Source organism: Galeopterus variegatus, unplaced genomic scaffold (assembly GCF_000696425.1).
Source record: "Galeopterus variegatus unplaced genomic scaffold, G_variegatus-3.0.2 Scaffold488, whole genome shotgun sequence".
Taxonomy (NCBI): Eukaryota; Metazoa; Chordata; class Mammalia; order Dermoptera; family Cynocephalidae; genus Galeopterus; species Galeopterus variegatus.
Genome location: NW_007726599.1, coordinates 476,296 through 503,309, shown reverse-complemented (window position 1 = coordinate 503,309; position 27,014 = coordinate 476,296). Strand labels below are relative to the sequence as shown.

The following is a 27,014-nucleotide window of genomic DNA, read 5'->3' as shown; positions in this document are numbered from 1 at the left end:
GAATAGAGTTTTCCAGCATGGATGGTCCAGATTGACCATTGGTCATGATCACGTACCCCACTAACTGCCCCAGGGCCCCCCTTCTTTGGCGTCTCCTGATCTCCCGAAGTCTCCAACCACTCCCAAGTCTCTGCCCTGCCCTCCCAAATCATCGTGTGGCTTTCCTATAGTACAGATGGTCACACTCCTGTTTACTTGTCTTTCCTATAAGTGCTGCAAGGGTGTCTCTCTTGCGCATTGGTGATCCCCACCACCTGGAGGATTCTGGGCATGTAACAGGTGCTCAATATCTCTGTTGAATGTTAAGTGGTTGTGATAGATAGAAGAAAACTGGTGCTGGGGCCTGACCACTATATTGACAGAACCTGGAACTCTGGATCCCAGTCTTGGCAGATTACCAGAGGCAAGAGAGAGCAAGAAAGAAAAAGAGAGAAAGCGAGAGAAGAGGGGAGAAAGCAGGGGGGAGGGAGGTAGAGAGAGAGGGAGATTTCTGGGCAACCCCCTTGAGCCAGACACTCTCTCCACTTGCAACAACTCTCCAAGAGAAGTTACAGCTTCAGAGAAGTTGAAGGTCAAAGCCACACAGCTAGTAAATACCATAACCAGGTCTGCCTGACTCCAAGGTCCGCACTCCTTCTCGTACCATTCAAGCCTGGCTTTAGAAAAATCTGTTTTCGGGGCCGGCCCGGTGGCGCACTGCTATAGTGCGCCGCTTGGGAAGCGCGGTGGCACTCCCGCTGAGGGTTCGGATCCCACATACAGACCGGTTCCCGCTCACTGGCTGAGCGAGGCGCGGGAGCAACACCGAGGGTTGCGATCCCGTTGCCGGTCCTGGTCCGGTACGGGGGCGACACTGAGGGTTGCGAACCGTTGCCAGACACGGAAAAAGACAAAAAAAAAAAAAGAAAAAAGAAAAATCTGTTTTCATACCATCTAGTTTCAAGAATTTCAAATCCAGGAACCACAATACAGAGATTTATTCACTCAGTGATGTTTAAGGGCCAACCCTGTGCTGGTCTGATTGGGAGCTGACAGCAAGAGGGTTTCTTAAAGTTCAGTATCAAAAGCAGTTAATGGGTTCTGGGAACCAACCCTTCTGTCGTTCCTGTGGACATTCCACAGCATTAATACACTGACAAAGTTGCTGGGAATTCCAAAGGTTTCCCTGAAATGCCACCTGTCTGACCAGGGAGAATCATGGAATGTAGGCCTCTGCATCCCACCTTCAAACAAACAGAAGTTTCTGCATAAATAAATGGAACACTTCTTCCTTCTCATAGCTTGACAGCCTTTCCGCTCACCTCTGTTTGGCTCAACATCATGTCATCGCTGCCTCACAATGACGGTCAAGGACTTTTCCTCTGCAGTCACACTGTTTCCACACCCTGCCCCCCACCTCCATCCCCCTGCCGTGCTCTTGGCAAATGCCTCAAATTCTATTTGATCCTGAAAATTGATTTCAGCCGAGTGCATTCAGCTTCCCTCCTTTCCATTTCAAAATCCCTCCACGCTGCAATATCAGAGAGTAAACTACTTCTCTCCACGACCAATCTGGACTTTGTTCTGATCCCCCAGAGATTTTTGCAGGCTTTCTCTTATCAATGATTCCTCGTCTTACCTCCTCTATCTCCCCACGATAATCCCCTCATTCAGCAAACACACCCTTCTCACCCCGACCTTTAAAAACTCTTCCTCTCAATCCTCCATCTTCTAGGTCACCACTACAGCTCTCCTTCACCCCAAACTTCTTGAAATGGTAGTCTACATTCACGGCCTACCCCCTTCACCTCCAACATATCCCCCTATATCTCCATAAAATCTGGTTTCTGCTCTCACTATTCCACGGAAACCACCATTCAAATATCCCCGGTAATGGGCGAGCCCGTGGCGCACTCGGGAGAGTGCAGCGCTGGGGGCGCAGCAGCGCTCCCGCCACGGGTTCGGATCCTATATAGGGATGACCGGTGCGCTCACAGCGCTCACTGGCTGAGCGCAGTGTGGCTGGTCTCAAAAAGGACAATATATATATATCCCCAGTAACGTTCTAACTGCTCAATCCAGCGGCCTTTCTAGTTCACGACATACTCAACTTCTTGGTGAGTCAGGACAGGACGGTCTGTGCTGAAGTAACTCCCAACTCCAAAGGGCTATTGTTTGTTCACATGACGTCTAATGTGGGCCGAGAAGCCTCCTGTATGTCACGGCTGGGCTACGTGGAAGATGGTGTAGATGGAAGTCCACAGTGGGGAACGGGTTGGAGGAGCAGCACTGGGCTCCTCACAGCACAGTCCATTGGCCAGAACCAGTCACATGATCCCACGTAACTGCAGGGGAAGCTGGGAAATGGGGACGTGCACAGGAAGTGCTTAGCACCGTCTCCTTGACCGTCCACTAGCATCCTCCCCGCATCTCCTCAGCGATGTGTTCGAACAGCTCTCCCACTCCATTCTTAACTCTTCTTTCTTCTCTTCCACCTTCAAAATGTGGCTTCTCCAAGATTCCCTCTCAGCCTTCTTTTCTCTCCCCGCCTACCCTGTCTCCCTTGAGTTCTCATCTACTCTCACGTCGTCAACAATCACTTCCGGGTGAATGAACCCATCTAAAATGACTCCCCTTCCATATTTCAGAATTACTCAAATTGCTTTCTTTTTCTTCAGAGCACTTATTTATTATCTACTGTCTCTCTCTCTCCACTAAAATGTGAACGCAGTGAATAGACTTGACTGTTTTATTCGGTTCTGCAACCTCACACCTAGAAAAGGAACAGTTCGGAAATATCTGTCTCCGGAAGTACATTTTCAACTTCCTATTGGAACCTTAGGGTGGGTGGAGGATCTAGGTCAAGAAGGACTTGAATGTTTTATTTCATGACAATAGAATTCCACAACCAATCTGTCTCTCTTTCTGCTCAATAGTTACCAGAAATCTCAGAACAAAATTTAATGTTAAGAAAAACAGTAATATTCAGTTGTGATAACCCAGTCATCCAAAGTACACTGTGCATGGCCCTACTTTTGAAATTAGTTTTCAGGCCCAACTCCGTGGCGCACTTGGGAGAGTGCAGTGCTGGTAGCTCAGCGGCGCTCCCGCCACGGGTTTGGATCCTATATAGGGATGGCTGAGCGCGGTGCGGGCGACACCACACCAAGGGTTATGATCCTCTTACTGGTCACAAAAAAAAGACAATAAATAAATAAATAAATAAAATAAGTTTTCAACCCATAGTTTTACAGGTTCCATCAGATGGTATTATAATATTATAAGCTGCCTCAAATCATTTTTTGAAAGAAGGGAGACTCCAATTATTAGCCGCAGTTCTTGGCCTTCCACCTGGAAGATTCTATTCAGTCTTTGCAGTCCAGTTACCCTGATGCCTCCAGATAGGATCGATCCCTTTCTTCTTGACGTCCTCCTTTCATTTTGTGGGTGACGCTATGAGAGTCCTGATAGCCTCTCTGTCAGTGAGCTGTATAATATGTTTGTCTCTTTGTTAGGCTGGAGCTCCTTGAGGAGCCTTATAGCCTTACAGAGTCTGGTCCATAAAATCTCAGAAAATATGTATTACGTGAATAGTGTATAGGTTTTCATCAGAGACTTCCTGGTGCATCCCCTACCATCTCTACAAAATCCAGTCCTTTTTCCACAGTCCATATCTTTCTTAATGTCACCCCTATCTCTGAAGGCTCAAAATCAAAATTGGTCTTCTCCAATTCCTTCTCCCACATCGCCCTGTTTTCTATCAGCTCCTCTCCATTCTGCCTCCAGCATCTCTCTTCTCTCTGAGCCCACCACCCCTCTTAATCCAGACCCTTCTCCTGATGGAGACAGTGCAACAGCCTCTTCATCCCCCTTCACTCCTCAATGCCTCATCTTCCAGGCTGCGGAAGCTCATCAGACATTTAGAGTACCAGCTGCATGCCCATGCTGTGTCTAGCCCTGAGGGCACAAAAGCCAACAAGACACCGTCTCTCCTTTTGAGGAGTTTTACAGCCCAGCGGGAGAGAAATACACACAACCTGTTTCAATACAGTGTAGACAGAGGCATGAGCAGAGTGCAGGAGAGCCGGAGAAGGGCTTATCTAACCCAGCCAGGGATGAGGTGGGTGTGATACCTAAGGACTATGGTGCTGCTGGGCCACTTCCTACAGCACAACTTTGGTCTCAAAGACCATGAGCCTTCACAGCTCCCACAGCCAAGAGAAGAGTCTGCATTCTAGCAGGTGGCCTTCCATGACACGACTTCGACCTGCCCTTCCAGCTTAGCTTCATGAACCCTGTGCTCAGGGCCACCAGACAGTCACTCAAGCTGTGGCCTGCTCAAGGTCACCTGGCTGAGAGGCCAGCTGGGGCTGGAATCCAGCCAGGTGCCGTAGGACTGTGTCTGTCTGGAGGGAGTACCTTTTCCTGACCTCACAAGCTCCGTATGGGCCAGTGGAGGCCCTGCCTCGGCTCCCCACACATGTCTGCAGTGCCTGCTGCCGAGTCTCCAGCTGATAACACTCTACACTCCTTTAAGACCCATCTCCAACACCAAACATGTCTCATCCACAAAGCTTAAAGCTTTTCTTAATCCCCAGAACCAACAACCCTCTCCCATCTCCAGGCTCCTCTCATGTCTTGTACACCACCCATCCTGACTCACATTCTGCCTTGTGTCACAGCCATATGTATCCATGCCCCTTTGCCAGTCCCTCAACTGCAGAGACCGCCTTATCCACTTTTGTATTTACCATAGCACTCTCCACTGGTTCTTACACAAAACAGGTCTTTAAAATACATTTGTGGAACGCCGTCTAGCAGTGAAGCCATTTATCATCTATCTGCCTGCAGATGGATACTATTGAGACACTTGTCTTCTCATTGATTTAATAAAGAACGATCACGTGCTTCGTTTGCATGCCTGTGTCTCATTAGATTGTGGGATCCTGTGTGTCTGACACTGAGTAGGTTTCCACCCAAATGTGGGGAGCACCTAGTATGTGCCTGACACAGAGCACAGAGTAGTCTGTTGGAGAAAGAGAGACACATGAAGCAAAACCCACAGGGAGTGGGATGGTAGATAGTTGAGCCAAAGAGGAATAAGGCATAGTCTGTGCCCTGAAGAACTCCTGATGCATTCAATACCACCCCCAGCCTTACCACCATTGTGCTAGGTGTGGAATCCCAGCTCCTCTAGAGTCACTAGAAGGGCGGCAAATATTCTCTGGTTTCATGCTTCTCAAACTTCCCCACCAAAGTAGGCCAAACAGCAGGAGAGTTGGATAAACATGCTTCCCCAGGAGTCTGAGGGCAAATCCTGAACCTGCCACAGCCGAGCACAAAATGTCTTTGATGTCTCAAATTTTATCTTTAAATATTCATGTACATTTTGCATTCTATTTCATAATATATTCATGATTATTTTAATATGAAATTTATTTTAAAAATGACCTAACTTCCCTCCCATTCCAAATCTTTAAGTAAAACTGATATCCCAGTCTGGGTACCCCCTTGAAACTCACAAAGACTGTTTTGAGAAGCATGGATCTGGTCCCAACCCCTCATTTCACAAATGAGGAAGCAGAGAGGTGAAGGGACTTACTCAAGACCACGTGGCTAGTGCGAGAACCAGGGCCAGGGCCCGGGAGGCTCTCTCCAAATCCAGGGCTCTTTCCATCCACTCATTCATTCATTCTTCCATTCATCCATTCACGATTAATACATGTTTGTGCAGAAACTTCAGTAGGCTCCAGGCAGTAAGCGAAATAAATACGGTCTCTTCCTTCATGTCACTAAGTTTACAATGGTTTACCACCTAACATTTCTGCTTGGGGTAACCTCCAGGGTTGGGGGACTCCAACGTTCTTCAAAAGAGAGATGAACGAAACACATCTGCCGGTGCTCTTCAGAATGTAAACTAGCCTATGACTGGTGAGAATGGGAAGCATCACACTGATGACACCAATGACCACAAACTCTTTACAACAGCCTAGAAGGTCTTCCATGACCCAGCCCTGCCCACCTCTCCAAACTCGTCTCGTTCCATTACCCTCTCATCCACCAGGCTCCATCCACCTGGCCTTTCAGTTCACTCTGAGCCACATCCCACCTCTGGGCCTTTGCCCACGCGGTCCCTTCTTTCTGGAATGTTCTCCCTGGATGGCCTGCATTCTTTTTTTTTTCCTTTTTGTCTTTTTCGTGTCCAGCAACAGATCGCAACCCTCAGTGTCGCGCCCGTACTGGACCGGGACCGGCAACGGGATCGCAACCCTTGGTGTTGCCCCCACGCCTCGCTCAGCCAGTGAGCGGGAACCGGTCTGTATGTGGGATCCGAACCCTTGGCGGGAGCCCCTGCCGCACTTCCCAAGCGGCGCACTGCAGCAGTGCGCCACCGGGCCGGCCCCTGGCCTGCATTCTTCATATGGCTAATTCCTTCTCATCCTTTGCTTCTCTGTCAACACCCTGGAGAGGCATAGTCTACACACATCCCATCTTCCCTACCACAGCACCACATCCATTTTATTTGTAACGCATTTATATTCTAGTTGCTGTGGTGTTGGTTTTATCACATATTTGTCTGTGTTGTTAATAGCAACGATGGTCCCAATTCTTTACCTTTCCCTGTATCCATGTCTTTTGCCGTGAGACTAAAATTTCTCTCACTAAAGAGGTAGAATTTATTTCCCCTCCCCTGGAATCTAGGCTGGCTTTGTGACTTGCTGTGGCCAATAGAATGAGGTGGAGGAGACCATGGGAAGCCTCATGTGTCTCCTCCTGCTCCCCTGCAGTTCTGCGGTTGTAGCAGAGGACCCTGAGCAATACCAACACCATCTTAGGTAGAGCCTCCATTTTAACTCTTAGACCAAGACCCCCCTCTGCATGAGAAACCATTGACCTTCTCATAGAAACAGAAACCTTTGCATGGAAACAGGAACATACACAGTGAACCATTACATAAGAACAGGTACCATACACAATGAAAATTTGTATGCTTGATCATTCTAACGGCTCACTTTTAGCTTCTGTAACCTAGCTACCTAGCTTGCTTTGTGCACCTGGACAAACCCGTGTGCCAATGGGATGTGGATTTTGCCTTTATAAACCCCACAAGACCAAGGCTCAGGGCTGTTCTCCCAAAATTCCTAGGGGAGGCAGTCGCCGGCCGGCTAATAAAGACTCTGTTAAAATTCCTAATTAAGTGTTTGGCTTCTTTCCCGGGCGACAACCTCACAACATCGTCACCTTGGGATCGTGTTGGAAGACAATCCACGGTAGCCTAGGCCACTGCAGATCAACATCTGGACATGTGAGTGAACCCAGCCAAGACCTACAGAGCCACACAGATGAGCCTACATGCATGAACAGTAAACACTTCTTGTTGAATGCCACTCTAGTTTTGTAGTTGTTTGTTACAAAGCAACAGCTACCTGCTAGTTTGTTATCTTCTGTCAGTCCTAGACTATAAGTGCCACTAAAAAGGAACCATGTCTGTTTTGTTCACCAATGCCTTGCATATAGTAGGTGCTCAATAAATGTGTTGCACGAGTGAGTACTCTTGCTTGCTGAAGCTGGTCTCTTGCTTACCTCCTTGCTACATTTCTTTTGCATTGTTATACAGGTGTCTGTGATAAGTCTAACTTCAAGAATGACCTTCTAGGCCTTCCAAGGTCAGAGTTTGAACTGTCTTCTCCCTCCACCCCTGACCACAGGGCTGGCCTAGTCTACAGCTACAAAGGAGGGAAGCACCAACATTTAGAAAATATCCTAGAGCATTATCTTCGATTCTGACTCATCTCGAAAATGTCACAGGTGTCTACAAACCATCTTCCCATGAATGAAGACATCAGCACCTGCTCAGAGGTTCACGTCACCTTGACTGTCCTAGAGGTCTCAGGCCTGAGTCCTTCATTCCCACTGACTACTCCAGCATGTACAAGGGGACAGGGAGACAAGAAGAGAGCCACCAACACTGACGTCATTGTGGCTAAGAACAAAGTCAACTGGAGAGATGTCATAGCAGGGTCTTTCCAGGCAAGTGCACCAACGAGGCCAGGGAAAGTGCTTCTCTCAGGGAAACCTGCCTGCCACTAGCCCCTTGGAGGGATCTCAGGCTGCTTTAGGTATAGAGTCTAAATTGGGAAGATGGAGTGAAGGGCTTCATAAAACTATTTTAAACAAACGTCCCTGAAAGAACTATGCCTCGGGGGTGGGGAGAGGCCTTCTCTTTAACTTTCCAAAGCAAACGGTGGTCTGTACGGTTCTCATTACAAGAACTCCCTAAGGTAAGACAGGCGATCACACAGCAACTGAGTCAGGTTCCCCCCGCCACACCTCCACCACCACTGACTCTGTCCCTCGGTGAGTTGGGTGGGAGGACAAGCTCTAATGGCTGTGGTTTCAAGAAGTTCACCATGAAGGAAGTTAGGGAAATACAGGATGAACCTGATGAACCCACTGCCCGACTCCTGGGGAACGGGGTCTCCTAGACTCTGACCCGACCTTTCTTTGCCTCTCCCAAGCACAGACCCCCCCACCCACAGGAATTATAGATTTATTTAGGAGGTGGCTCCTTTCTGAGTTGGCTCCTACGGTCCAGCTTGCTCATGACCTGGGTGATGTCCACCGTGTTGGCTGCTTCCCGTGCCTTGGCTTCTTCCTCCAGCTGCCTCAGGATGACAGGGCTCAGGCTGGAGCGCAGGTGACGCCGCATAAACGGGAGGCTCGAGCTGAAAGGAAGGACAGGTTGGTGGGTGGAGGAAAACCACGCCACTTGCCCAGCAATGACACTGTCATGCCTGGTGGGAGTTGGAGCTGGAAGGTCACAGTCTGGAGGTGCTCCCTCATTTTCCTGGTGAACCTCAAGTGGGGTTCTCAGACTCACGTCCAACCTTAGTTCCTTTCTTCCCCCTTGGAGGATGAGACCAGAGTGAATACCAGCTGCACCAGATTTTAGCTTAGGCACAAGGGAGACTCTGGATGGTGAAGATTACAGACATGCCCTCTATGGTGTTTGGAAATCAATTTGTTATTTTAACTTCCTATAAGCTCTTCATGAAAGAAGGGGGAAGGTAGTGCTTAGGTACTAGAAACCCAAGGGTTCTAGCCTCTGGGGAGAGTTGGAGTATTTGTTTTCAAAACCAAGGCCCTGGGAAGGAAGGAAAGAGCTGGTCTGTCCAAGAAGGGTAGGTTTGAATGGGCAGAGGAAAAGGGAAGGGGCCCAAAGAGGGGTGGTGGGTTGGTGTTGCCCTGCTCATGCACAATATCTTGGGATGTGTCAGAACCTTCTGCAGAAGCCAAACATAGATTCCGGAAACTGAACACTCTCTACCAAGGCCTTAGGAGACAGGACAAAGACAGGACCTAGAGTGTCTGAATGTTGCAGTGGATACTGAGTAGCTGGGCCACCTGCCTCTGAGGACTCCCACAGGCTTGGAAAGCAAGCATTTCAGCATCAAAGACAGACCGAAGACCTAGGACCTACCCCACATTTCTGGACTACATAAGCCCCTAGAACTCTGGCATCTATACCAGTGAGGAGAAGGAATTCTCCCCTACCAGGAAGAAATGCCTGATGTTGGGTCTCTCACCAACCTTGCCAATGGAAAGGCTTGGAGCTAGGTTTAACCTGTCCTGGAAAAATTAAGTTTTAATACATTGTCTTATACTTGCAAGTCATGGAACAAATTCACACCCGCTGCAATCCCCGCACGGACACAGGCTGAGCTTCGTGCTCTACCAAAGCATTCACACGTAATTCTCACTCACAGTAGTGATGACATTACCAGGCTGCCATGTCCCACCCCAAAGCTCCACCAGTGGCCTGCGCCACCCCAGGCACTCAAAGCCCTGGCTGTGCCTCAGAAAAGATCCCAGCTGAAATTTCAAGCCTCCCCCAACTTCTAAAATTTCTGGAGAGAGAAGTGCAAGACTCTTCTTCCTTCCCCCACTACTTTCTGGCAGAACTTCTGGAGCTGGTATGGACCTTTCTTGTGGCTTAGAGGAGAAACTTTCAAGTCCCCAGGGACACTGACCTCCCTTCCTTACTCGGTAAACCTAGGAGAATGGCACCACAAAGACCTCCTTTCTCTCCTTTTTATAACAGGGCCATTATCCTCAAGAATGAAACCAAGTTGGGGTTTTTTTTTAAAGCTCCTTTGATAAAAGCTCTGATCCAACCAACCTCTCTTTTGAATTGACTGAAGATGCTGGAAAGGTGCCTGGCGTGGGCTGAATGGGCAAACATGGGAACATTTACTAACCACGGGGGGACAGGACACGTGGCTGGCGTTGGGAAAACCTGTGCCAAAGTCCCATGGTTTTGCTCAGCTGTCACTTGGTTACTCTTTCGCATCTTCAATCTCTGTGGAGTATTTTTTGCCCCAAAAGAGTTCCATCTGCCCCTCAGAACATTATTTATCCATGACCCACTGGCACTACAAGATGAGATGGTGCACATCTCCAGTGAGGAAGGTGAGAATGAATGAATGAGTGGATGGACCTGCATGGCAACCCCTGCAAGTGGCAAGAACACTTGGGGTGTTACTGCTGGTTTCCCCTCGTGGTCTGAGATTTTCTCCTGGGGTGCAGTTGATATACCCTTTAAGGTCTCGGAGCAATTTAGAGACAAGGAGGTTGCTAAATTAATTCCCATACATCAGTCTGGAGGTGGAGAAGTACAGCAATTAAAACCCCAATGAGACGCTTCCATTTGTGACAAGGGTTATTATTTGTCTGATAATCAAAACTCTTTAGAACCAGCAAGAGGGAAGCAAAACTTACTGGCAGTAATTACTAAGGAAATCTTGCTCAAGTGATTACTGGGCACTCATTTCCTGAGTAACACTTCCCAGTCCCCAATATTTTCATTAAGCTAATATCTTGATAACAGCCATTTGGCTGAAAGAAACCCTCACTTCTCTGTAACCTGAGCAGCAGGCAGCCAGCGATTGCAGACACTTCCACTTGCCTTCTCTTGGTGGTTTCCTGAGGTTCAATAGCTTTGGCCAGCATTTCCTTATAGATTGGAGATTTTAAATAGCGAGCGTAGGAATCCTAGCAGGGACAAGAGAAAAACAGCAATTACAAGAGGGCAAGTGTCAGATCAAATGCATATGCCTGTGTGCTCAAGCCCTCGCTCAGCCCTGAGATGACAGAGTAAAGAGTTCGTCTCCCTGTACGAAGGGTGTTTAGGTGGGTGTCAGAACAGCCTTCCTCAAGCGTGGTCCCCAGAAGCATCAGTTTCTCCTGGGAATGCATCAGAAGTGCACATTCTGGGGCTCACCTCAGTCCTACTGATCAGGAACTCTGGGGATGGGACAACCTGAGTCTTAAGGCTCCGGGTGATTCTGTGGTACTCTTATATTTGGGAACCACCATGAATCACCCTAATCACTAACATCCACCTCAAAGCTGTGCACTGAAGCCAGCATGAGACAAGAGGACATTGGGCTCTGGAGGTGGAGAAGTACAGCAATTAAAACCCCAATACCTTCTTCCAAGGCACATGAATTGTCAGAAGGATGGAGCTCACCGCTAAGCCCACGAACATTTCCTTCTGCCCCATATTTTGGGTACAAAGCCAAGAGGATACCAAAACAAAACAAAACAAAACAAAACAAGACAAAACCCACAAAAAATGACCAAGGCTTAGGCTCCTTTTATGGACCCTGGACATGTTCGGTGAAGTTGCTTCATGGATTCTTGCTACTTATGAGTCGACTGGAAATTCTAGTTATAACAAATATGGGACAAAGCTCACTGCAACAGCCCAGAGATTGAGAATAGTTGTTTTTTTTTTTTTAATGTATTGAAACAGTTCTGTTCTAAAGACTAAGGGGCATCAGTAAAAGTTATGAGGCTTAGGATAGAGTCTGGTAACAGGGATTACGGATTGGGTCACGTTGAGTTTATCACCATAGGACATGACCTATAGTAACATAGAGTCCAGTAGGTGTAAATATTCTTTTCTTATGTAACCCTTGACTCTGCCCCATTCTGGCTAGTAGCTGGCCTCCCTCAGCGCCCTTTAAAAGGCTATACGAAAACTACATTTGTAAGAATCAAAACATTTCAAAATACACCAAGGAGGACTATTATTAAAGAGACTCTGCTGTGAATCTTCTAATAAGGAAAACAGAGAAACCCCACTAATGAAAAAAATTGGTGAAAAATGGCTAACCTGGCTTGATAAAAATTCTAGATTATTACTGCATGTTTTAAAAGTAAAGTAAAAATATTTTTTATAACATAATAAAAGACTAAACAGAAGAGACATAAATAAGGGAAGGTAATAAATATTTACCATTTGCACAAACCTATATTATATAACAGAGTTTATAGAGTATAGAGAAACTTTGCCATTAAGAGAAATAAATGTCATGATGAGAAGTTAAAGTACCTGAAAATATCTTGCCAGGGGTGGTGCCGAAGAGGAACTAGACTGGACAACTTCTCCAAGGCTAACTCTGAACCTCACATTCTAATTTCTTAAGAAAGTGGCAATTTTCTCTTAGGTTCCCCCACCCCACCTTTGAAAAACAATTTCCTGAAAATTCCCACCGTGTTTACCTGTCATGGATAATCTAGAAGGCTACTGAATTCTCACGGGGTTTTACTACACTCACACCTAATTTGTCTCTTTTAGACACTAGACCTTCCACATGTAATAACTGCTTGAGGCCGGGGTCATGGGGACTGCCACCACTCTAGGACAGAGTCTGAGAGCCTGGCCCTTGGACCCCAGACTCGAGGAGGGGCCAGCCCAGAGGACAGCTGGGAGAGACCGTCAGCAATTCTGCATCCCATCACTGGCAAAGCAGCACCCACACTCCAACTCCCTTTTTCTCATACCTAAAGAACTTTCCAGATACCTGGGCAGGGAAGGTCTCCCGGCCCCCACGTGTCCTCAGCAAGCCACACCCACCTTCTTCATGAGCATGTAGATGTGGGTTTGCGCTGCATCCAGCACGTAGCGGTGGGGATGCTTCAGCCCCTTCACCGTGATGTCCATGGTTTTGCCATCTATGTTTATCCACCGCCTCGCGCCTGGGGCCAGGAATAGCCTGGGGTGGGAGGAAGGTGTCAGTGAAAGCAGCTAAACCAGGTCACTTAGTGCCAAGTTCACAGCGGCATGGGAGGGAGGGGTTGACATGACTCAGGTTACCCAGGGTGAGGGTGGTCCTTTTTTTTTAAGGAGATACTAACAAGTTTGAACTTTTGAAGAGGTTGTTAAGCAACTTCTCCTAGAAGCAAGAAAAGAGTCGTGCCAGGACTGGGAATGTGAATGTTTAACTTCGATGTTCCCAAACTCTAAGAGAAAGGACAGAAAGGGGATTGGGACAGGCCCATGTTAGGTCAGACCCCAGCCTGAGAATATAGAATCCAGTCTCCAGCTTATCACCTCTGCCTCCTTACACACCAGGATTTGGGGCCAACCTGGAACCAGGTTAAGACACCTCCAGACAGGTGATCTGGCCTCTGCTCTCCCACGGCCTGATCTAGATGTGTTTTGTAATGAACCTCAAATGCTGCGTCGGGAGGTGGCCCGTAATCCCAGCACCCAGAGGTTCGACCCCCTGGGCATCCAGGCCAGTGGCACCAGTTAGACCAGACTTTGCCACACTTCCTAGTCCCATGGCTCCATCTGGGATTTCAGGCATGCAGACCTCTCCCAAAACTTCCAATTCTCAGTTGATGGAGGTTAGAAATACTCACACAGATATTTTCCTACCTTCCTAAGATGCACATTAAAATTCTGGAATTCAAACTAAGATTCATGTAACTGGGGACCCTGGGGAGGAAAGAGGTTGATATGATGGTGGCAGCAGCAAGTTCCCTCGCAGCAGGTGTTTGGAATTGGGAGTTGTGCATGTGTCATGGAATGTGAGGCAGTCAGGCTCCCATTGTTCTGGAGAAGGGTGTCATGGGACCTTCCCGGACCCACAGTCCTCCCCACTGCCACCCCCATCTCTTGGCGTGCACAGCCCCTCCCTGCAGGAGGAGGTGGGCAGATTTGCAAGAGAATACAGGAGCTCCTGAGCAGAGAAGCGGCAGAGCTCCAGCGCTTCCTTCAGCGCTGTGAGCTCGTCTCTGAAAAGTGGGATGGCTCAGTCTGAGTCCATCGGAAGGAAGGACACCAAAGGGCCAGCAGGCGAAGTCCCCAGAGGGGAGGGGCTGTGCGGTCTGCTGCCCGAAGCTCAGCACCACGGTCATGTGGCTGCAAAGGGCGGGTTCCAGCCCAGCATGGGGCTTGGGCTTTGGGATCCATGGCTAATCATGTGAGTATGAATTAAACACCCTGGGCCCTCGGATCCCCACACTGGTGTCCACTGTGGCCAGTGAAGACAGAAGGATCGACGGGGATGGGACCACAACAGAACAGGAGCACCCAGCAGGCTTGGCAGAGGGGGGTTGGGAGCAGCAGTGTGGCTTTCAGCAATCTTGGTGGCCTCACACACCTCCCCCCCCCTCTCCACCTGGCCATTGGAAGCAGGACTGACCCTTTTGAACAGGAACCCTTGGCTCTTGGGTAATTTGGAGGGCCATTTGGAGGAGAAGCAGGCCTGGAGTGGGACAGACTTGTTGCTATACTGAGCAAGTGGTGGCTGGAGCCAGGAAGTGAAAAATGAGAGATGCCCGCATTTGTACCCCAAGCTGGACTCACTGTCCCAGACACGCGGGGGAACCTGCCTTCGCCTCATGGTCCTCACATCTCTGAGATGGCTTGGGGAATAGGTTTTCCCCATCTCACCTCTTCTCTGTGTGTGTGTGTGTGTGATTCACATGCACACACACACATACACACACATGTATGTCTCTCCAGGAGACCTAAGGTGGGTTAATGAAAGACAAAGCCCTTGACACTGTAATTTGGGCAGCTCCTTTTTTTTTTTTTTTTACACCTAGACACATTCCCTAAGGAGCAGGGGAGTCACCCTGCAGGTCTCACCAGGCTTTCTTTATAGGAACCCCAAACCCTCCAAAGCAGCAGAGAGGTATTTATAGGAATGCAGATGCAGTGACTGATGTTGACAAGAGCCCACCCGGCCACACAGGGTGTGACACCTGCGCTATCCCTGGCTTCAAACGCCAGGGTGTGGTCAGCAGGAGGCCCGAGGGAAGGCTTTCCCCACGATCTGGCTACTCCTCACTTGTAAATCTCCTCCGCTTTCTCCTTGACCTTGGACTGGTCTCCATACTTCAGATCCTCGCAGGCTTCCCAAAATCCCAGGTTCTCCCCTGCACGGGGAGGAGGGTTCCACGCAGACAAAAGCCAGGCAGGAAACAAGGTGGGAGAAGAAAAGAGGAAATAAAAGAAATGGGTCAGCTGGGATAGATTTGGTCCGCCGGCCTGGTGAACATCCTTTTTTTCTGCAAAGCAAGCCATCTCACATTGTGACATTAGAAAAAATACTCTTGAGAGAAGAGCCACATCTCCCTTCCAATAATGCAGGGAAATCTTTTTTGCCGGATTCTGTAACCAAGAAACGCGTGGGTGGGATAAGCTCTGGGTGCAATTTGTCTTTTAGCCACTAGATGGCACGATAGCCACTACTTACCAGCTTGCCCTAAACTCACGCTTTTCCATCCATCTTTTCTGGGTTTTATTATATCACGGCAATTTGGCTTGATTAGGGAGGATTTTCAACAGTCCGTATTATAACGTAATGTTCTGCATCAGGCAGTCACCCAGGCTAAAGGCATGTCCAGCAGGACTCATCTCAGTAGCAGCCCCACAGACAAGCGGGTGATGGCAGTGAGCAGCCGAGTCTCCAGGCTCCAATATGAAGCTCCCCAGGACTGGGGACTCAGAAAGAAAGTAAATGAAATCCCATAAAAGTAAATATTTCAGTGAAGGCGGTGAATCCAATTGAATGTACAGCCTACTGCAACTGATTCTAATCTGGCCTCTTAGTTTTCCTTGATGTTTCCCAGATCAGTGTGTTTAAGAAGTCCCAAGTGCCCCCTGTGATGAAACAAATTGATATGGGATGTAAAATGTGGCCCTACCATTCCATTAAAATCTGCACACTCCTAAGGCCCTGAAGAAATCAGGCCAGAGGCGAAGGCGGTGATTCTCAATCAAGGCTGCACATTACACTCGTCTGAAGAGCTTTCAAAACTTCCGAGACTCCAACCCAAACCAATTAAAAAGGAACCTCTGGGGTAGGAGATGCAGGCAAACATATGTTTTCAAATATCCCCCAGGCAAATCAAACGTGCAGAACCCCTGAGCTAAAGAAAATCAGGCAGGGAGAGAAAAGGGGAAAGAAAGGGACTGCTTGCCTGTCTCCCTTCCCTTCTCGGTTTCCCTAAAAAGCTGTGCTTAGAGGCCAGGAGGAGCAGGAGCTCTTTGGGTGACAAAGTGAGGGCAGCTGAGATGGGACGGGGCCCTCGGAAAGGTGAATTATGCTAATGCGGATTTTGTGAGCCGGTGCAATTTTCCCCCGGACTGAGGGGCCTCTTTGCGCCTATGGAAGAACAGGTCCTGGCCTCAGGGGTCCTTGTTAAAGCTGCAAAAGGAAGCACCTGTTTAGAGCGTAAGCAAAGCTATGTAAACATCTGCTGAGAAATTTCCGAAACCCTAGGCTAGATGTTAAAAGAGTGTTTCTAAAAGTAAAAATGTCTAATAATAATAAAAAACAAAGACCTACCACTGAATTCTTTCTTGAGAAAGTACTGGAAGCTCTGTCGACCCTTGGGGTCTCGGATCAGTTCGCTGAAGTTGAAGGCCCATCGTTCCACCCGCATCTTGGTTGGGATTTCCACCCTGCAAAGATGACATTTGTAAATGTGCCAGACACTCCATGCAAGGCAGGCGCTGTGCCAGGCGGTGGCCCAGGTGGGGGAGGGGCTTCCCCCCAATTTCCATTAGTCCCATGCCCTGGGGCTTGATCCACTCTTCCTCCTCCTGCCAGTCCCTGCATAAACATATAATCTGAGTCACCACTCACTAGGCAAATGCAGCCTCAGACAAGTCCCCTGGGGCTCACATAAGGAGATGGCCATCCCAGAGGCAAGGTGGATGCCTGCACTGGGGGCAGCCTTCAGGGCAGAAGAACTCAATGCCTCCTCCTAGGCCTGGTCACAGCCTGGAGACCGGCCAGTGGAGGGTCAGGCTACCACCAGGCCAGGAGAATTCTGGAGCAGCCTTGGTGATGGGCGCCACAGTAGCAGACACCACCGCAGCTGCCCCTTCACCCCGGAACATCCCGGCTCTGGTGGGAGCTGGTGGTTCTTCCTGTACCTGCCTTCAGGCCACACGCCCCGGGTAGATCCCATGTACCATCTGTGTCCCCTCTCCCAGAGATCCCTCTAAGATGTAAGTCTCACTCCACTTCCACATTTGGAAAGATTTCCCTGATGCCAGGTAGGACATTAGAGTCCAGCTAGCTGAGGTTTAACCATCCAGAGAATCAGGAAAATACAGTCAAGCATTGCTTAACGACAGGGATATGTTCTGAGAAATGCGGTGTTAGGTGATTTCGAAGTTGTGCAAACATTAGTAAGTACTTACATGAACCTAGATGGCACAGCCTATTGCACACCTAGGATGGCTCCTGGGCCTGTGACTCCTATGCTAGGCCACTTCCATGCATGCAGTCCACCACCAACCAAAACTTCGTTATGCAGCACATGACTATAGTTGGTTTTCTCTCCTATTCCTTACACATTTCTCCTAAACCCAACTCAGTCCCTTTGAAACAAAGGTAATCCATACCACCCCACATTTGCCACTGTCGTAGCAGCTGGGACCATAGCTGGGTACGACTGATGTCTACGAGATCCGTAACAAAGTATGCCAAGCAAGTGTACCATTTTGATGACAGTCAGCATAAAATCAGGAGGAATACCATAACATTAACAGCTACCGTGTACGGAGTGTTACCACATGTGAGGCTCTGGGCTTCGCACACATCCTCAGATCCTTAAGCCAACACTATGAGCTGAGTGTTGTTATTCCATTTCATTGCTGAGAAGACTGAGGCTCAAAGAGGTTATATTATTTACCAGGCGTCATTAGTAAGAAGCAGAGCCAGGATTAATTGCAAACTTCAATGTGCATCAGAATCATCTGGAAGACTCATTCAAACACAGATCGTTGGGCCCCATGCCCAGTTTCCGATTCTGTAGGAGTGGTGTGGGGCCCAAAAATGGGTATTTCTAACATGTTCTCTGGTGATGCTGATGCTGCTGGTCCTGGCGCCACACTGGGAACCAATGTCTAAGCCAGACCCATGAACCCTGGCTGCTCACTAAAACCAGTGGAGCTTTTTAAAAAAAACCAGTGGTGGTCAGGGAACAACACGGGCCAATTAAGTAAGAGGTTTTTTGGGGGAAGGGCCGGACATTGTTTTTATGTTTTTTAAAGCTTCCCAGATAATTCTAATACTGCTCTAAAATCTCAACCCCTAAGAACAAGGCTTCCATTTTCAATGGGGCATTCTATCTGGCATCCACCCAGCACCCTCTGAACAACGGCTCCTATACAGAACATTACCCTTTTTTTTTTCACCAGCAATCTCTACCTCCATCTTCAATACCATACTCCCCATTTCATTTAAAATTCAGCTGCTGTCCACATCTCCTTCCCAGGCCTTCCTAGGACACCCCCTTTCCTGGCCAGGTTGCCCTGCCTGCCTTCTCTTCCATGGAGAGCCGAATTCCACACATGCCTGTCCACGAGCAGGTACAGGTCACCCCTCTCCTCTGATACACTGGCAGACAGGCACAGGCTCCAAAAACCATCCTGGTAACTAGGGCCCCCAGAGCGTCTTTGGTTCTGCAGTCGACCTAGTAGATAGGTGACCCCAAACTCCAGATGAGTGGCCTTCTTACCCCATCAGCTGCACCCAGCAGGCTGCAGAAAGAGGTGCAAGGGCTGCTCTGAGATCAGAAACAGCCCCGCTCCCCAGGCTATGCCTGCTTACCTGGCTGGATAGGTGTCACCTATGTGTTCTTCATGCCTCAGATGCTCATGCCCTTGGCGTTGACCCAAGCTGTGGCCTGTTCCTGGTGCTCTCTCCCTTTCCCATCACCTCTTGCACATCTAGGCCAGCAGTCCCTTCTCTCCTTCCTCCTCCTCTACCTTTCCCTGACATGTCTATTCCATCCGTCTCTTCTTCCTTCCTCTGCTAGCTTGGACTCCTCTTCTGCATTTCTGCCTTTCTCCCTCTTCCAAACAACACACTTACGCAAACACAGTTAGCAACACTGTTCAAAATTCACAAACAAAGCATAGCAGTGAGGGGTATAATTGCCAAGGCAGATTTACAACCTTGCTCTCCTGAAACTTACTTTTTACTCTTATTAGATATCAAATATGCAAAGTCATGAAGATGATATTTTTCCCCTTTCAAAAACAATATGTTGTTAAACATAGAATCACCATTTGACCCACCAATTCCACTCTTAGGTATACACCCAAGAGAAATGAAACCATATGTCCCCAGAAAAACCTGCACATGCATGTTCACAACAGCATTATTCCAATAGCGAAAAGGCAGAAATAATCCAAATGTCCATCAATGGATGAATGGATAATCAAAACATGGTCTATCCATGCAATGAATATTATTCAGCCATAAATAGGAAGAAGTACTGATATGTGTTACAACATGGATAAACTTTGAAGGCATAACTGAAAAAAGCTAGTCACAAAAGACTACCTATTGTATGATTCCATTTATATGAAATGTCCAGAACAGGCACATCCGTAGAGACAAAAAGTAGATTCATGGTTGCCTAGAGCTGGAAGGGTATGGGGTTTCTTTTTGGGGTGATGAAAAAGCTTTAAAATTGATTGTAATGATGCTTGCACTGCTCTGTGAATACAATAAAAACCATTGAATCACACACATTAGGTGGTTGAATTGTACAGCATGTGAATTATAATTCAAAAGCTATTTTCAAGAGAAAAAAAAACAGGACTGGCCGGGTAGCTCAGGTGGTGAGAGCACAGTGTTGATAAATCCAAGGTCAAGGGTTTGGATCCCCAGGCCACCCAGCTGCAAAAAAGAAAAAAAAAATTGAATACATACAACTTGGCATTTAAATCCCAGAACTGGGTGTCATCTGTTATCCAAGGATTGCTTGGGAGGCAGCCTGACATGATAGCATCATTGGATGAGAACTGCTCACTGTATTTGACAATCCTGAAAAGCAAATGGAAAACAATTTCTCAGAAGCTCTGCATCCAAGAGACTAGATCAATACTCGGGTTGATTGACCAGCTATTCTTTTCCTGTGTTGATTTAGGCACATCTTTATTACTGTCTTCTTAGAGAAATTCTCTAATAGCCCTTAGGATTGGCAGGTGTTTAACAAGAATTGTCCCTATTCTACTTGCAAAACGAAATACTGTCTCCCAGTCCAGTCCCTTGGTCATTTCTCCATACGTAGTTTATTAAAATACGGCCTCTTTATATTTTATTGGGAGTTTTTAAAATTCAAAGCTGACTTGGTGTGCCCATGTTCAAACAAGTGTCATAGAGCCCACCTTGGAGGAATGTGGTTGCCACCTTCTTGCCAAGATGGTCGCTGTGTTGTGTTCCACCCTTTGTCAGGATAATGCTTGGGTTTGGGAACTCAGACCCATTATTCAAAACCTGTGGTTCCATTGAGATGTGAACCCCAAAGCCACTATTTGGGGCAAGAACTAATTCTCTTGAGTTGAGGCAAGCTTCTGAGTCAACACATCTCTTGGTATCTGGGAAGTATGGAAAACCTGCTGTTCCTCCATCCCATAGGTGGGGAATTATGTCCAGGGTGGATACATAAGCACCTGCCATGAAGTCTGCACACAGCCATGGGATTTTGCTAGAACAGGTTCCATGCCCTAGAGCTAAACTAGAGAACTGGGTTTGCATACTCAATCCTCTTCGGCTTCATTTCTCACTCATTCTTCAACCAGAACATTCACTGGATTCAACCAGTGAAGTAGGTGAGGAAAAGAAAAAACTCGTCCACAGGTCCAGACACTAATGATGCCAGAATTATACTAACAAGGCCCTAAGACCAGTAAAAATTGGAAAGTGGGTCTAAGAAGCATCCTTGTGTCTCCTTCAATTTTATTTCTGTTTCATTTCATGAAACTGGGTTTCTGGAACATCAGAGTAAATGGTTTTGACCTCCTCACAGAACAGAGATTATCATTATAACCGTAGTGAGCGTGCACTGAGCACAGGTGCACTCTCCTCATCCAGGATCAGGGCTCAGCAGCAGCAGACAGGGTCACTGAAAAATGTGAGTGGGGTTAGGGTACATTTTCCTGGACACGTGGCATTTTTGCTAACTAGGGATTTGAGAAGACATAAAAGATTTTTACAAGCGCCCAACCCTAACCATATTGGAAGGAAGGCACAGGACAAAACACAGCAACTTCAGCCTTGATCAGTACCACCACTTGAGTCCCACACAGTCAGAATAAATGATTAGTCTCACTGTGCCTCCCCAGGAATAAGCTGAGTTTATTTCTATGTGTGTAGGAAGATCTCAGAGTTAGCAAGGTGATCCTAAACCAAATTCCACATTTCGAAAGTATATCTGCTTGCACTTGGGAGACACTAAACCCTTTTGTGTCTCCAAGATAATGACCAAAGGGCGACTAGATCAAAATAGCCTGAAAGTTCAATAAATCAATCATAAATTTTCAATTTATCCTAATTGGATTTTAAATCAAAGGTTAGCCATGAACATTTAATAGCACACTGAGCCAGTAAGCATAACCCACAGATTCCTAGTAAATTTGGATGGGTAATGACAGGAACACAGGCTCTCATGAGTCCCCATAGGGTCCAGTACATGGACTTTCAACTCTTCCTACCTTCCCCATCCATACATTAATGGACTCTAAGAAACAAAGATGTTTATAGAACCTCACCCACCCTCAATTTTTCCTAACCCAGGATGAGACCTGGAGACTAACTCGGAGTGAAAAACTAGGAACTAAAGAGGCTAGTTCTGTCCCCCGCAGTTCTTTAGGATCTTAAGTCATTCAGTTCATGACTTGTCAAGTTTCCCTTAAAGCAGAAGTTCTCCCCTTGCCTACCTATACACAAACCTCAGCAAGACCAATAAATCAGGGACATACCCTCCAAGGGACACCGAAGACTTCACCGTAGACCTCATTAAGGCCTGTTGGTAATACATGATCTGGAAGAGACACAGGTGTTAGAAGATGTCCAATGTCCCCACCCTTGAGTGTCACTAACACTGACACTTATATATGGCCTCCCAAACCAGAAGCCATTTACCCATAACAAGACCCCTTCTCTTCAAGCCAGCCACCTCAGGCCCACAGGAGACATGTAACCCCAAACTCCAAATTAGTAGCCTCCTCAACCCAGTATCTGTTGGTCTGGAAAAAGGCATCAGCTGAAAAAAACGTCCTAAGGGGCATTAAACTGAGACATGGGGACAGATGCTTGGTTTTTCCCTCAGGTGCCTCTGGCTGACAGAAGCAGAGTGTCCCCACTACAGGTGACATCCTTAATCTTCCTGGTTCTGCAGCGTCAGCAGAACCACCTCCTCAACCACCTTCTTCTCCATTCAGATATCCATTGACACATCCACCTCAATGGCCAATGCTTTCCAGGGCTCTGTCTTGGGTCCTGGATATAAGATCTGCCTAAGTAGGTAATTTGCCACCCTAGATAGATACTGAATGGCACAGTAATTGTAGGAGCAGAGGCCAGGCTGGAGATGTGGACACTGCAGTACCACCCCCATGGCCCTCTCTGGCCATCCCTCAGATCTGTGCTTTCAAGCGGGGGTGTCCCATGTTGAGTCTGAGCAGCAGCCCCATTCAGATCTTACAACAGATGTTTTGTCATTCTGTGCTGTCCATTGATTTGGAAACAATGGTGTGAACATCACACATGGTTTTCATTTCATGTCTGAGTACAGAGCATAAAGCCCAAGTATATAGAATTGGTTGGAGGACTTAAAATCTAACTCACTGGGACTGGGACACTAATTACCTCTTTTCTGACAGCAGTGATAGTTTCTTTCTGTAAAACAAAAAAAAAGCAAAACCATTAAACAAATACCATGAAATAATTACAGTTCAAATAACCATTTGAAAAAATAAAAATCCTCCCCCATGAGAAAACTGCCCATGTTTTCTTACTTAAAAGGTAGGATTTCCCCATTACCACCACCTCCACCATATTCTACACAACCACTGGAGAATAATATCAACTAAGAGACTTGGGGCAGGAGGTAGTATAATTTACCACTATAACTTTATGCTGTTGACCTAAAAGCCAAGATGAACTAAAGACCAAGCTTGAGGTTGGTCCTAGCCTACCATCTACCATAATGTTTGAGGTGTGGACAGAGAGATAAAGATGGAGAGACTAGGGTGGATCTTGAGTTAGTTTCTTTGCTCACAGTGGAGAGCTCTGAAGGAATGGGGAAGTTCATTCTGCAGGTATTTATAACGACATGACCAACACCACAAGTTGAAACAGAAAAAAAAGCCATATTGCCAAAATAAAGCACACAACTGAAAGACTGGAGACCTGCATTCACTGCAACCAGAGCTGAGCTGCAGTGTGGAAGATCACATCGGGCCCATCCCCTCGCTGATGCTGCTGGAGTGAGTTCAGGCTGGGAATGAGCTGCATTGTGTCTTCCTGCTGGACTTTTTGAGTTACAGCAGAGAAAGGATGGCTCCAAGAGGGTCTCTAAATTTAGACTCTTAGAAGCTTCTGGAAACCATTCAGATCTGCCTCCAATTAAAGTACGTAGAATTGGAGAGGGATGTGCTTCCTTAGCACTACTTTTCTGCCCCATGCAACTCTGAGGTTATGCACAGTGATAATTCTAGTCTCAGTTTTCCCAGATTTGGTTGTGTCATGGGGGGGCTGGTTGGTCTTATACTTCAGGCTGAACCTCTTAATTTCCAGCTGCTTAACCCAACCAAGTCTTCACTTGGGATAGAATTGAAAGTCCAAGGACAGTACTTCCTATCAGCCTGTTAGAAAAACACGTACTGGCCCCTGAGCCCCTTGACAAGGAATAAAGGAGGACCCAATGTAGAATGTCATGTACTCGCCTCGCCTTTCTAATCCATACTGGGTTTTACTTTGCTTCGCTGGATTGCTGTTATGTCATTGCTTTTCACAGGAAATCTTTTTCCTGCATTGAGGAGTAGGGAGAGTTATCTCAGAAAGGTGAAGCCCGGGTAGGTCTCTCTGTTTTGGACTCTCACATATCCTAACCTCCCCCTTCATAGCACTTATCAGAATTTTAATTATATATTTATTTGTGTGGCTCTTTGTTTAATATATGTGTCACCATTAAGGCTCATAAAAGGCAGGAAGATCATGTCTATCTTCCCTAGCATAATGTCTGATGCAGAGTAAATGCTCAATAAATATCAAATAAATGATGACCTCAGTGTGCTTGAAGGCCTAGAAAAATGGGGACGTTGTCTAAGCTTAATAGAATATTTTCCACTTAAAAAATTGAATGCACTTTCCAAATGATTCAAGTGTTTTAGCAATCACACATATTATTTGTTCTCATTCTCTCTCAACATAAGGCACTGTTTTAGAAGACATGCATTTCAGGTAAAAAAGGACCCTGCGGTCAAAGTGAACTTGCATTCAAATCTAATATAATCAGATCCTTCTGTTAGAGTCTTGCTGGAGTGGATTGTTCAGAACAGTCTGAATAATACCGGTCTATGCCCTCTGCTCAAAGGGGAAGCTGAACTTTTGCATAAAAATAACTGCCTAGCAATTACTGCAAAGCAATTTATACCTCTTTGAGCTTTTGCAAAGCTTAAAGGAGAGGGATTTTATTAGACTGATTTTCACCTGAGGAAACCAAGGCTCTGAGAAGTTGTGGATAACTTTCTCAACACTCCTTGGTCAGTAATTGGCTGAGCCAGGATTCAAACCCAGCTCTGCCCTTTGCAGAGCTGAGGAGTGATTTATCAGAAAGAGAAAATCCTTGAACCTGCTAACCCTCTCCTACCCAGCCTGCTCTCTTCACCAATTCCTTCCCTGCCCTGAAGCTGAGAATGCTGCAGAATGGAATGACTCTGTCCAGTCATTTCATTTAAAATTAAAACCAACACAGAGGGTGAGCCCCAATCACGAGATGAAGCACAAACACAGGAAACTCTAATTATCACTAATGATGGTAAAGATGGAAATTGTGCTGGGCCCGTGCTCAGCAGCCAGTGTTATAAACACCCTCCTTCAAAGTGCCCAGCACCCACGAGCACACTTCCTGTCTGTCACCACCGTTCTGTGGCCAGCACAAGGGCACAGGGCCCTGAGCGGATGAACACAGGTGGAAGGAGTGGGATCCTGCTGTCCTGGTGTCTCTGGGCTGCACAGGGAGCTGTACTTACCCATCACAGTCATGTGCACACACGCATTTCTATGCTACCTCTCCTGGTTCTCCTTTGACCTAATATGTTTGCTTCTGGGGCCATTATCTCAGGCTTCGGGGTTTTAAAATTTTTATACATCTTTTCATTGCATTTGATTTTATTATGTTTTTTAGGGCTCTGCCTCTGTCATGTGGCTTGCTGTTTATTTCTGATTCCCAGAATTCCCAGCCATCTTCTGGGAATCAGACTGCCGCGTGCTCTCCGTTGAACCTGAGACTCCCCACCTCTCCCTTGGATTGTTTATGTGAATTATAGCTTTTGTTTCTAGCTTTAAGAATAGCAGTCCACGAGATCAGCTTCCTCTAGAATGACACACAGGTATCTCTGCCCTTCTAGGGGTGTGTGTGTGTTGGGGCAGTGTAGGGAAAGGGTTCTAGACTTTTCTAAAAGGCAAAGAAAGAATTTGATGAGGAGCTGAAGGAGGGTCGAGAAAGAGTGTGGGCTTTGGGGGTCAGACCAAGGTTAAAATCCTGGTTCTACCACTTATTGGCATGTGACCTTGGGTAAGTTAATTAGCATCTTAGAGCCTCTGATTTCTCATTTGTAAAAGGAGGGTAGAAAAAAAGGGATTAGATAAGATAATAGACATAGGTGACTGGTATATAGCAGAGACTCAGTATCCAGTGACTACAAATTGGGACTAATATACCGCTTTTGAGCATATGCATAGTGTGATTTTAGCCCTAATTACAAGATAAAATACACAAAAAGAACAGATAAAAAGACTTAAAAAACAAGATAAGATACAGGATGCCCAGGTAGTAGTTGGGACACACTTATACTAAAAAAGTTATTCATCGTTTATCTGAAATTCAATTTTAACTGGGAAGCCTGTATTTTTATTTGCTAAATCGTGCAAACCTACATCTGTATTATTATTACTAAGCCAAAGGCCATAAAAAACATTATTTGAAAGTAAAGTGAAGTTATTAAAAAAATACGCACACACACAACTCTAAGCAATTCAAAGAAAACCAGCTCATGGTAAAATAAGAAGAAATAAACTCTTTCTTTCACCCTGGAATTCATGCACAACTCCCCTCCTTTCTCAGCAGTTGGCACTCCTGCAGTGAAGCCACTTCTTTAGTCCTCATCTGAGTGACACGCTTCACTCCAGGAGGAATATCCTGCCTAAGGAATCTTTGAATGCTGTGCATTCTTGGAATTCTAGCAACTTATTATTTTTTGCTGGCAGAGTTGTCCAAATAGGGACACATCTAGACTTGTTTACACAGCTCTGTGGCTGGCTTGTGGCCCAAAACCTGGATGGAGGCTGCAGACAGTTGTCACAGGGTGGGAGGGGCAAGGTCATGCCCTGAGAGGCCCTGGGGGCCCAGAGGAGGGATAAGCCCGGACAAGGAGGCGAGGCAGCCAGGCAGGGATCTGCAAAAGTACAGAGGTGGAGGGTCAGGCAAGCCTCGAGGGAGAGGCAGAGGCAGGAGCCAGGAGGAGGCAGGCAGCACCCACACCGTGAGCAGAGAGAGGGTCAAAAGGCAGAAACGGGGAAATCCAGAAACGGAAGTGGTTAATGCAAAGCAGACAAGAAAAGCGATGAGAGGCAGGTGTCCAAGGAGCGGAGGATTCGAGGTTGCAATCACCTGCCAGGTCCTTCCTGATCAGGCAGAGG

At 47.0% G+C, this 27,014-nt stretch overlaps 1 protein-coding gene across 1 annotated transcript in view; it reads right to left on the bottom strand.

Annotated features, from left to right (window-relative positions):
* RGS9 (regulator of G-protein signaling 9) overlaps positions 1–27,014 on the bottom strand; it is a 72,090-nt gene that overhangs the window by 9,548 nt on the left and 35,528 nt on the right. The window contains exons 10-17 of the mRNA XM_008569385.1: positions 22,959–22,988; positions 22,070–22,131; positions 20,019–20,132; positions 16,632–16,747; positions 15,129–15,216; positions 12,902–13,040; positions 10,946–11,031; positions 8,588–8,705 (exon numbers count right to left, since the gene is read on the bottom strand). Of these exons, the coding sequence (XP_008567607.1) occupies positions 8,588–8,705; positions 10,946–11,031; positions 12,902–13,040; positions 15,129–15,216; positions 16,632–16,747; positions 20,019–20,132; positions 22,070–22,131; positions 22,959–22,988 (753 nt within the window). The remainder of the gene's footprint in view (positions 1–8,587; positions 8,706–10,945; positions 11,032–12,901; positions 13,041–15,128; positions 15,217–16,631; positions 16,748–20,018; positions 20,133–22,069; positions 22,132–22,958; positions 22,989–27,014) is intronic.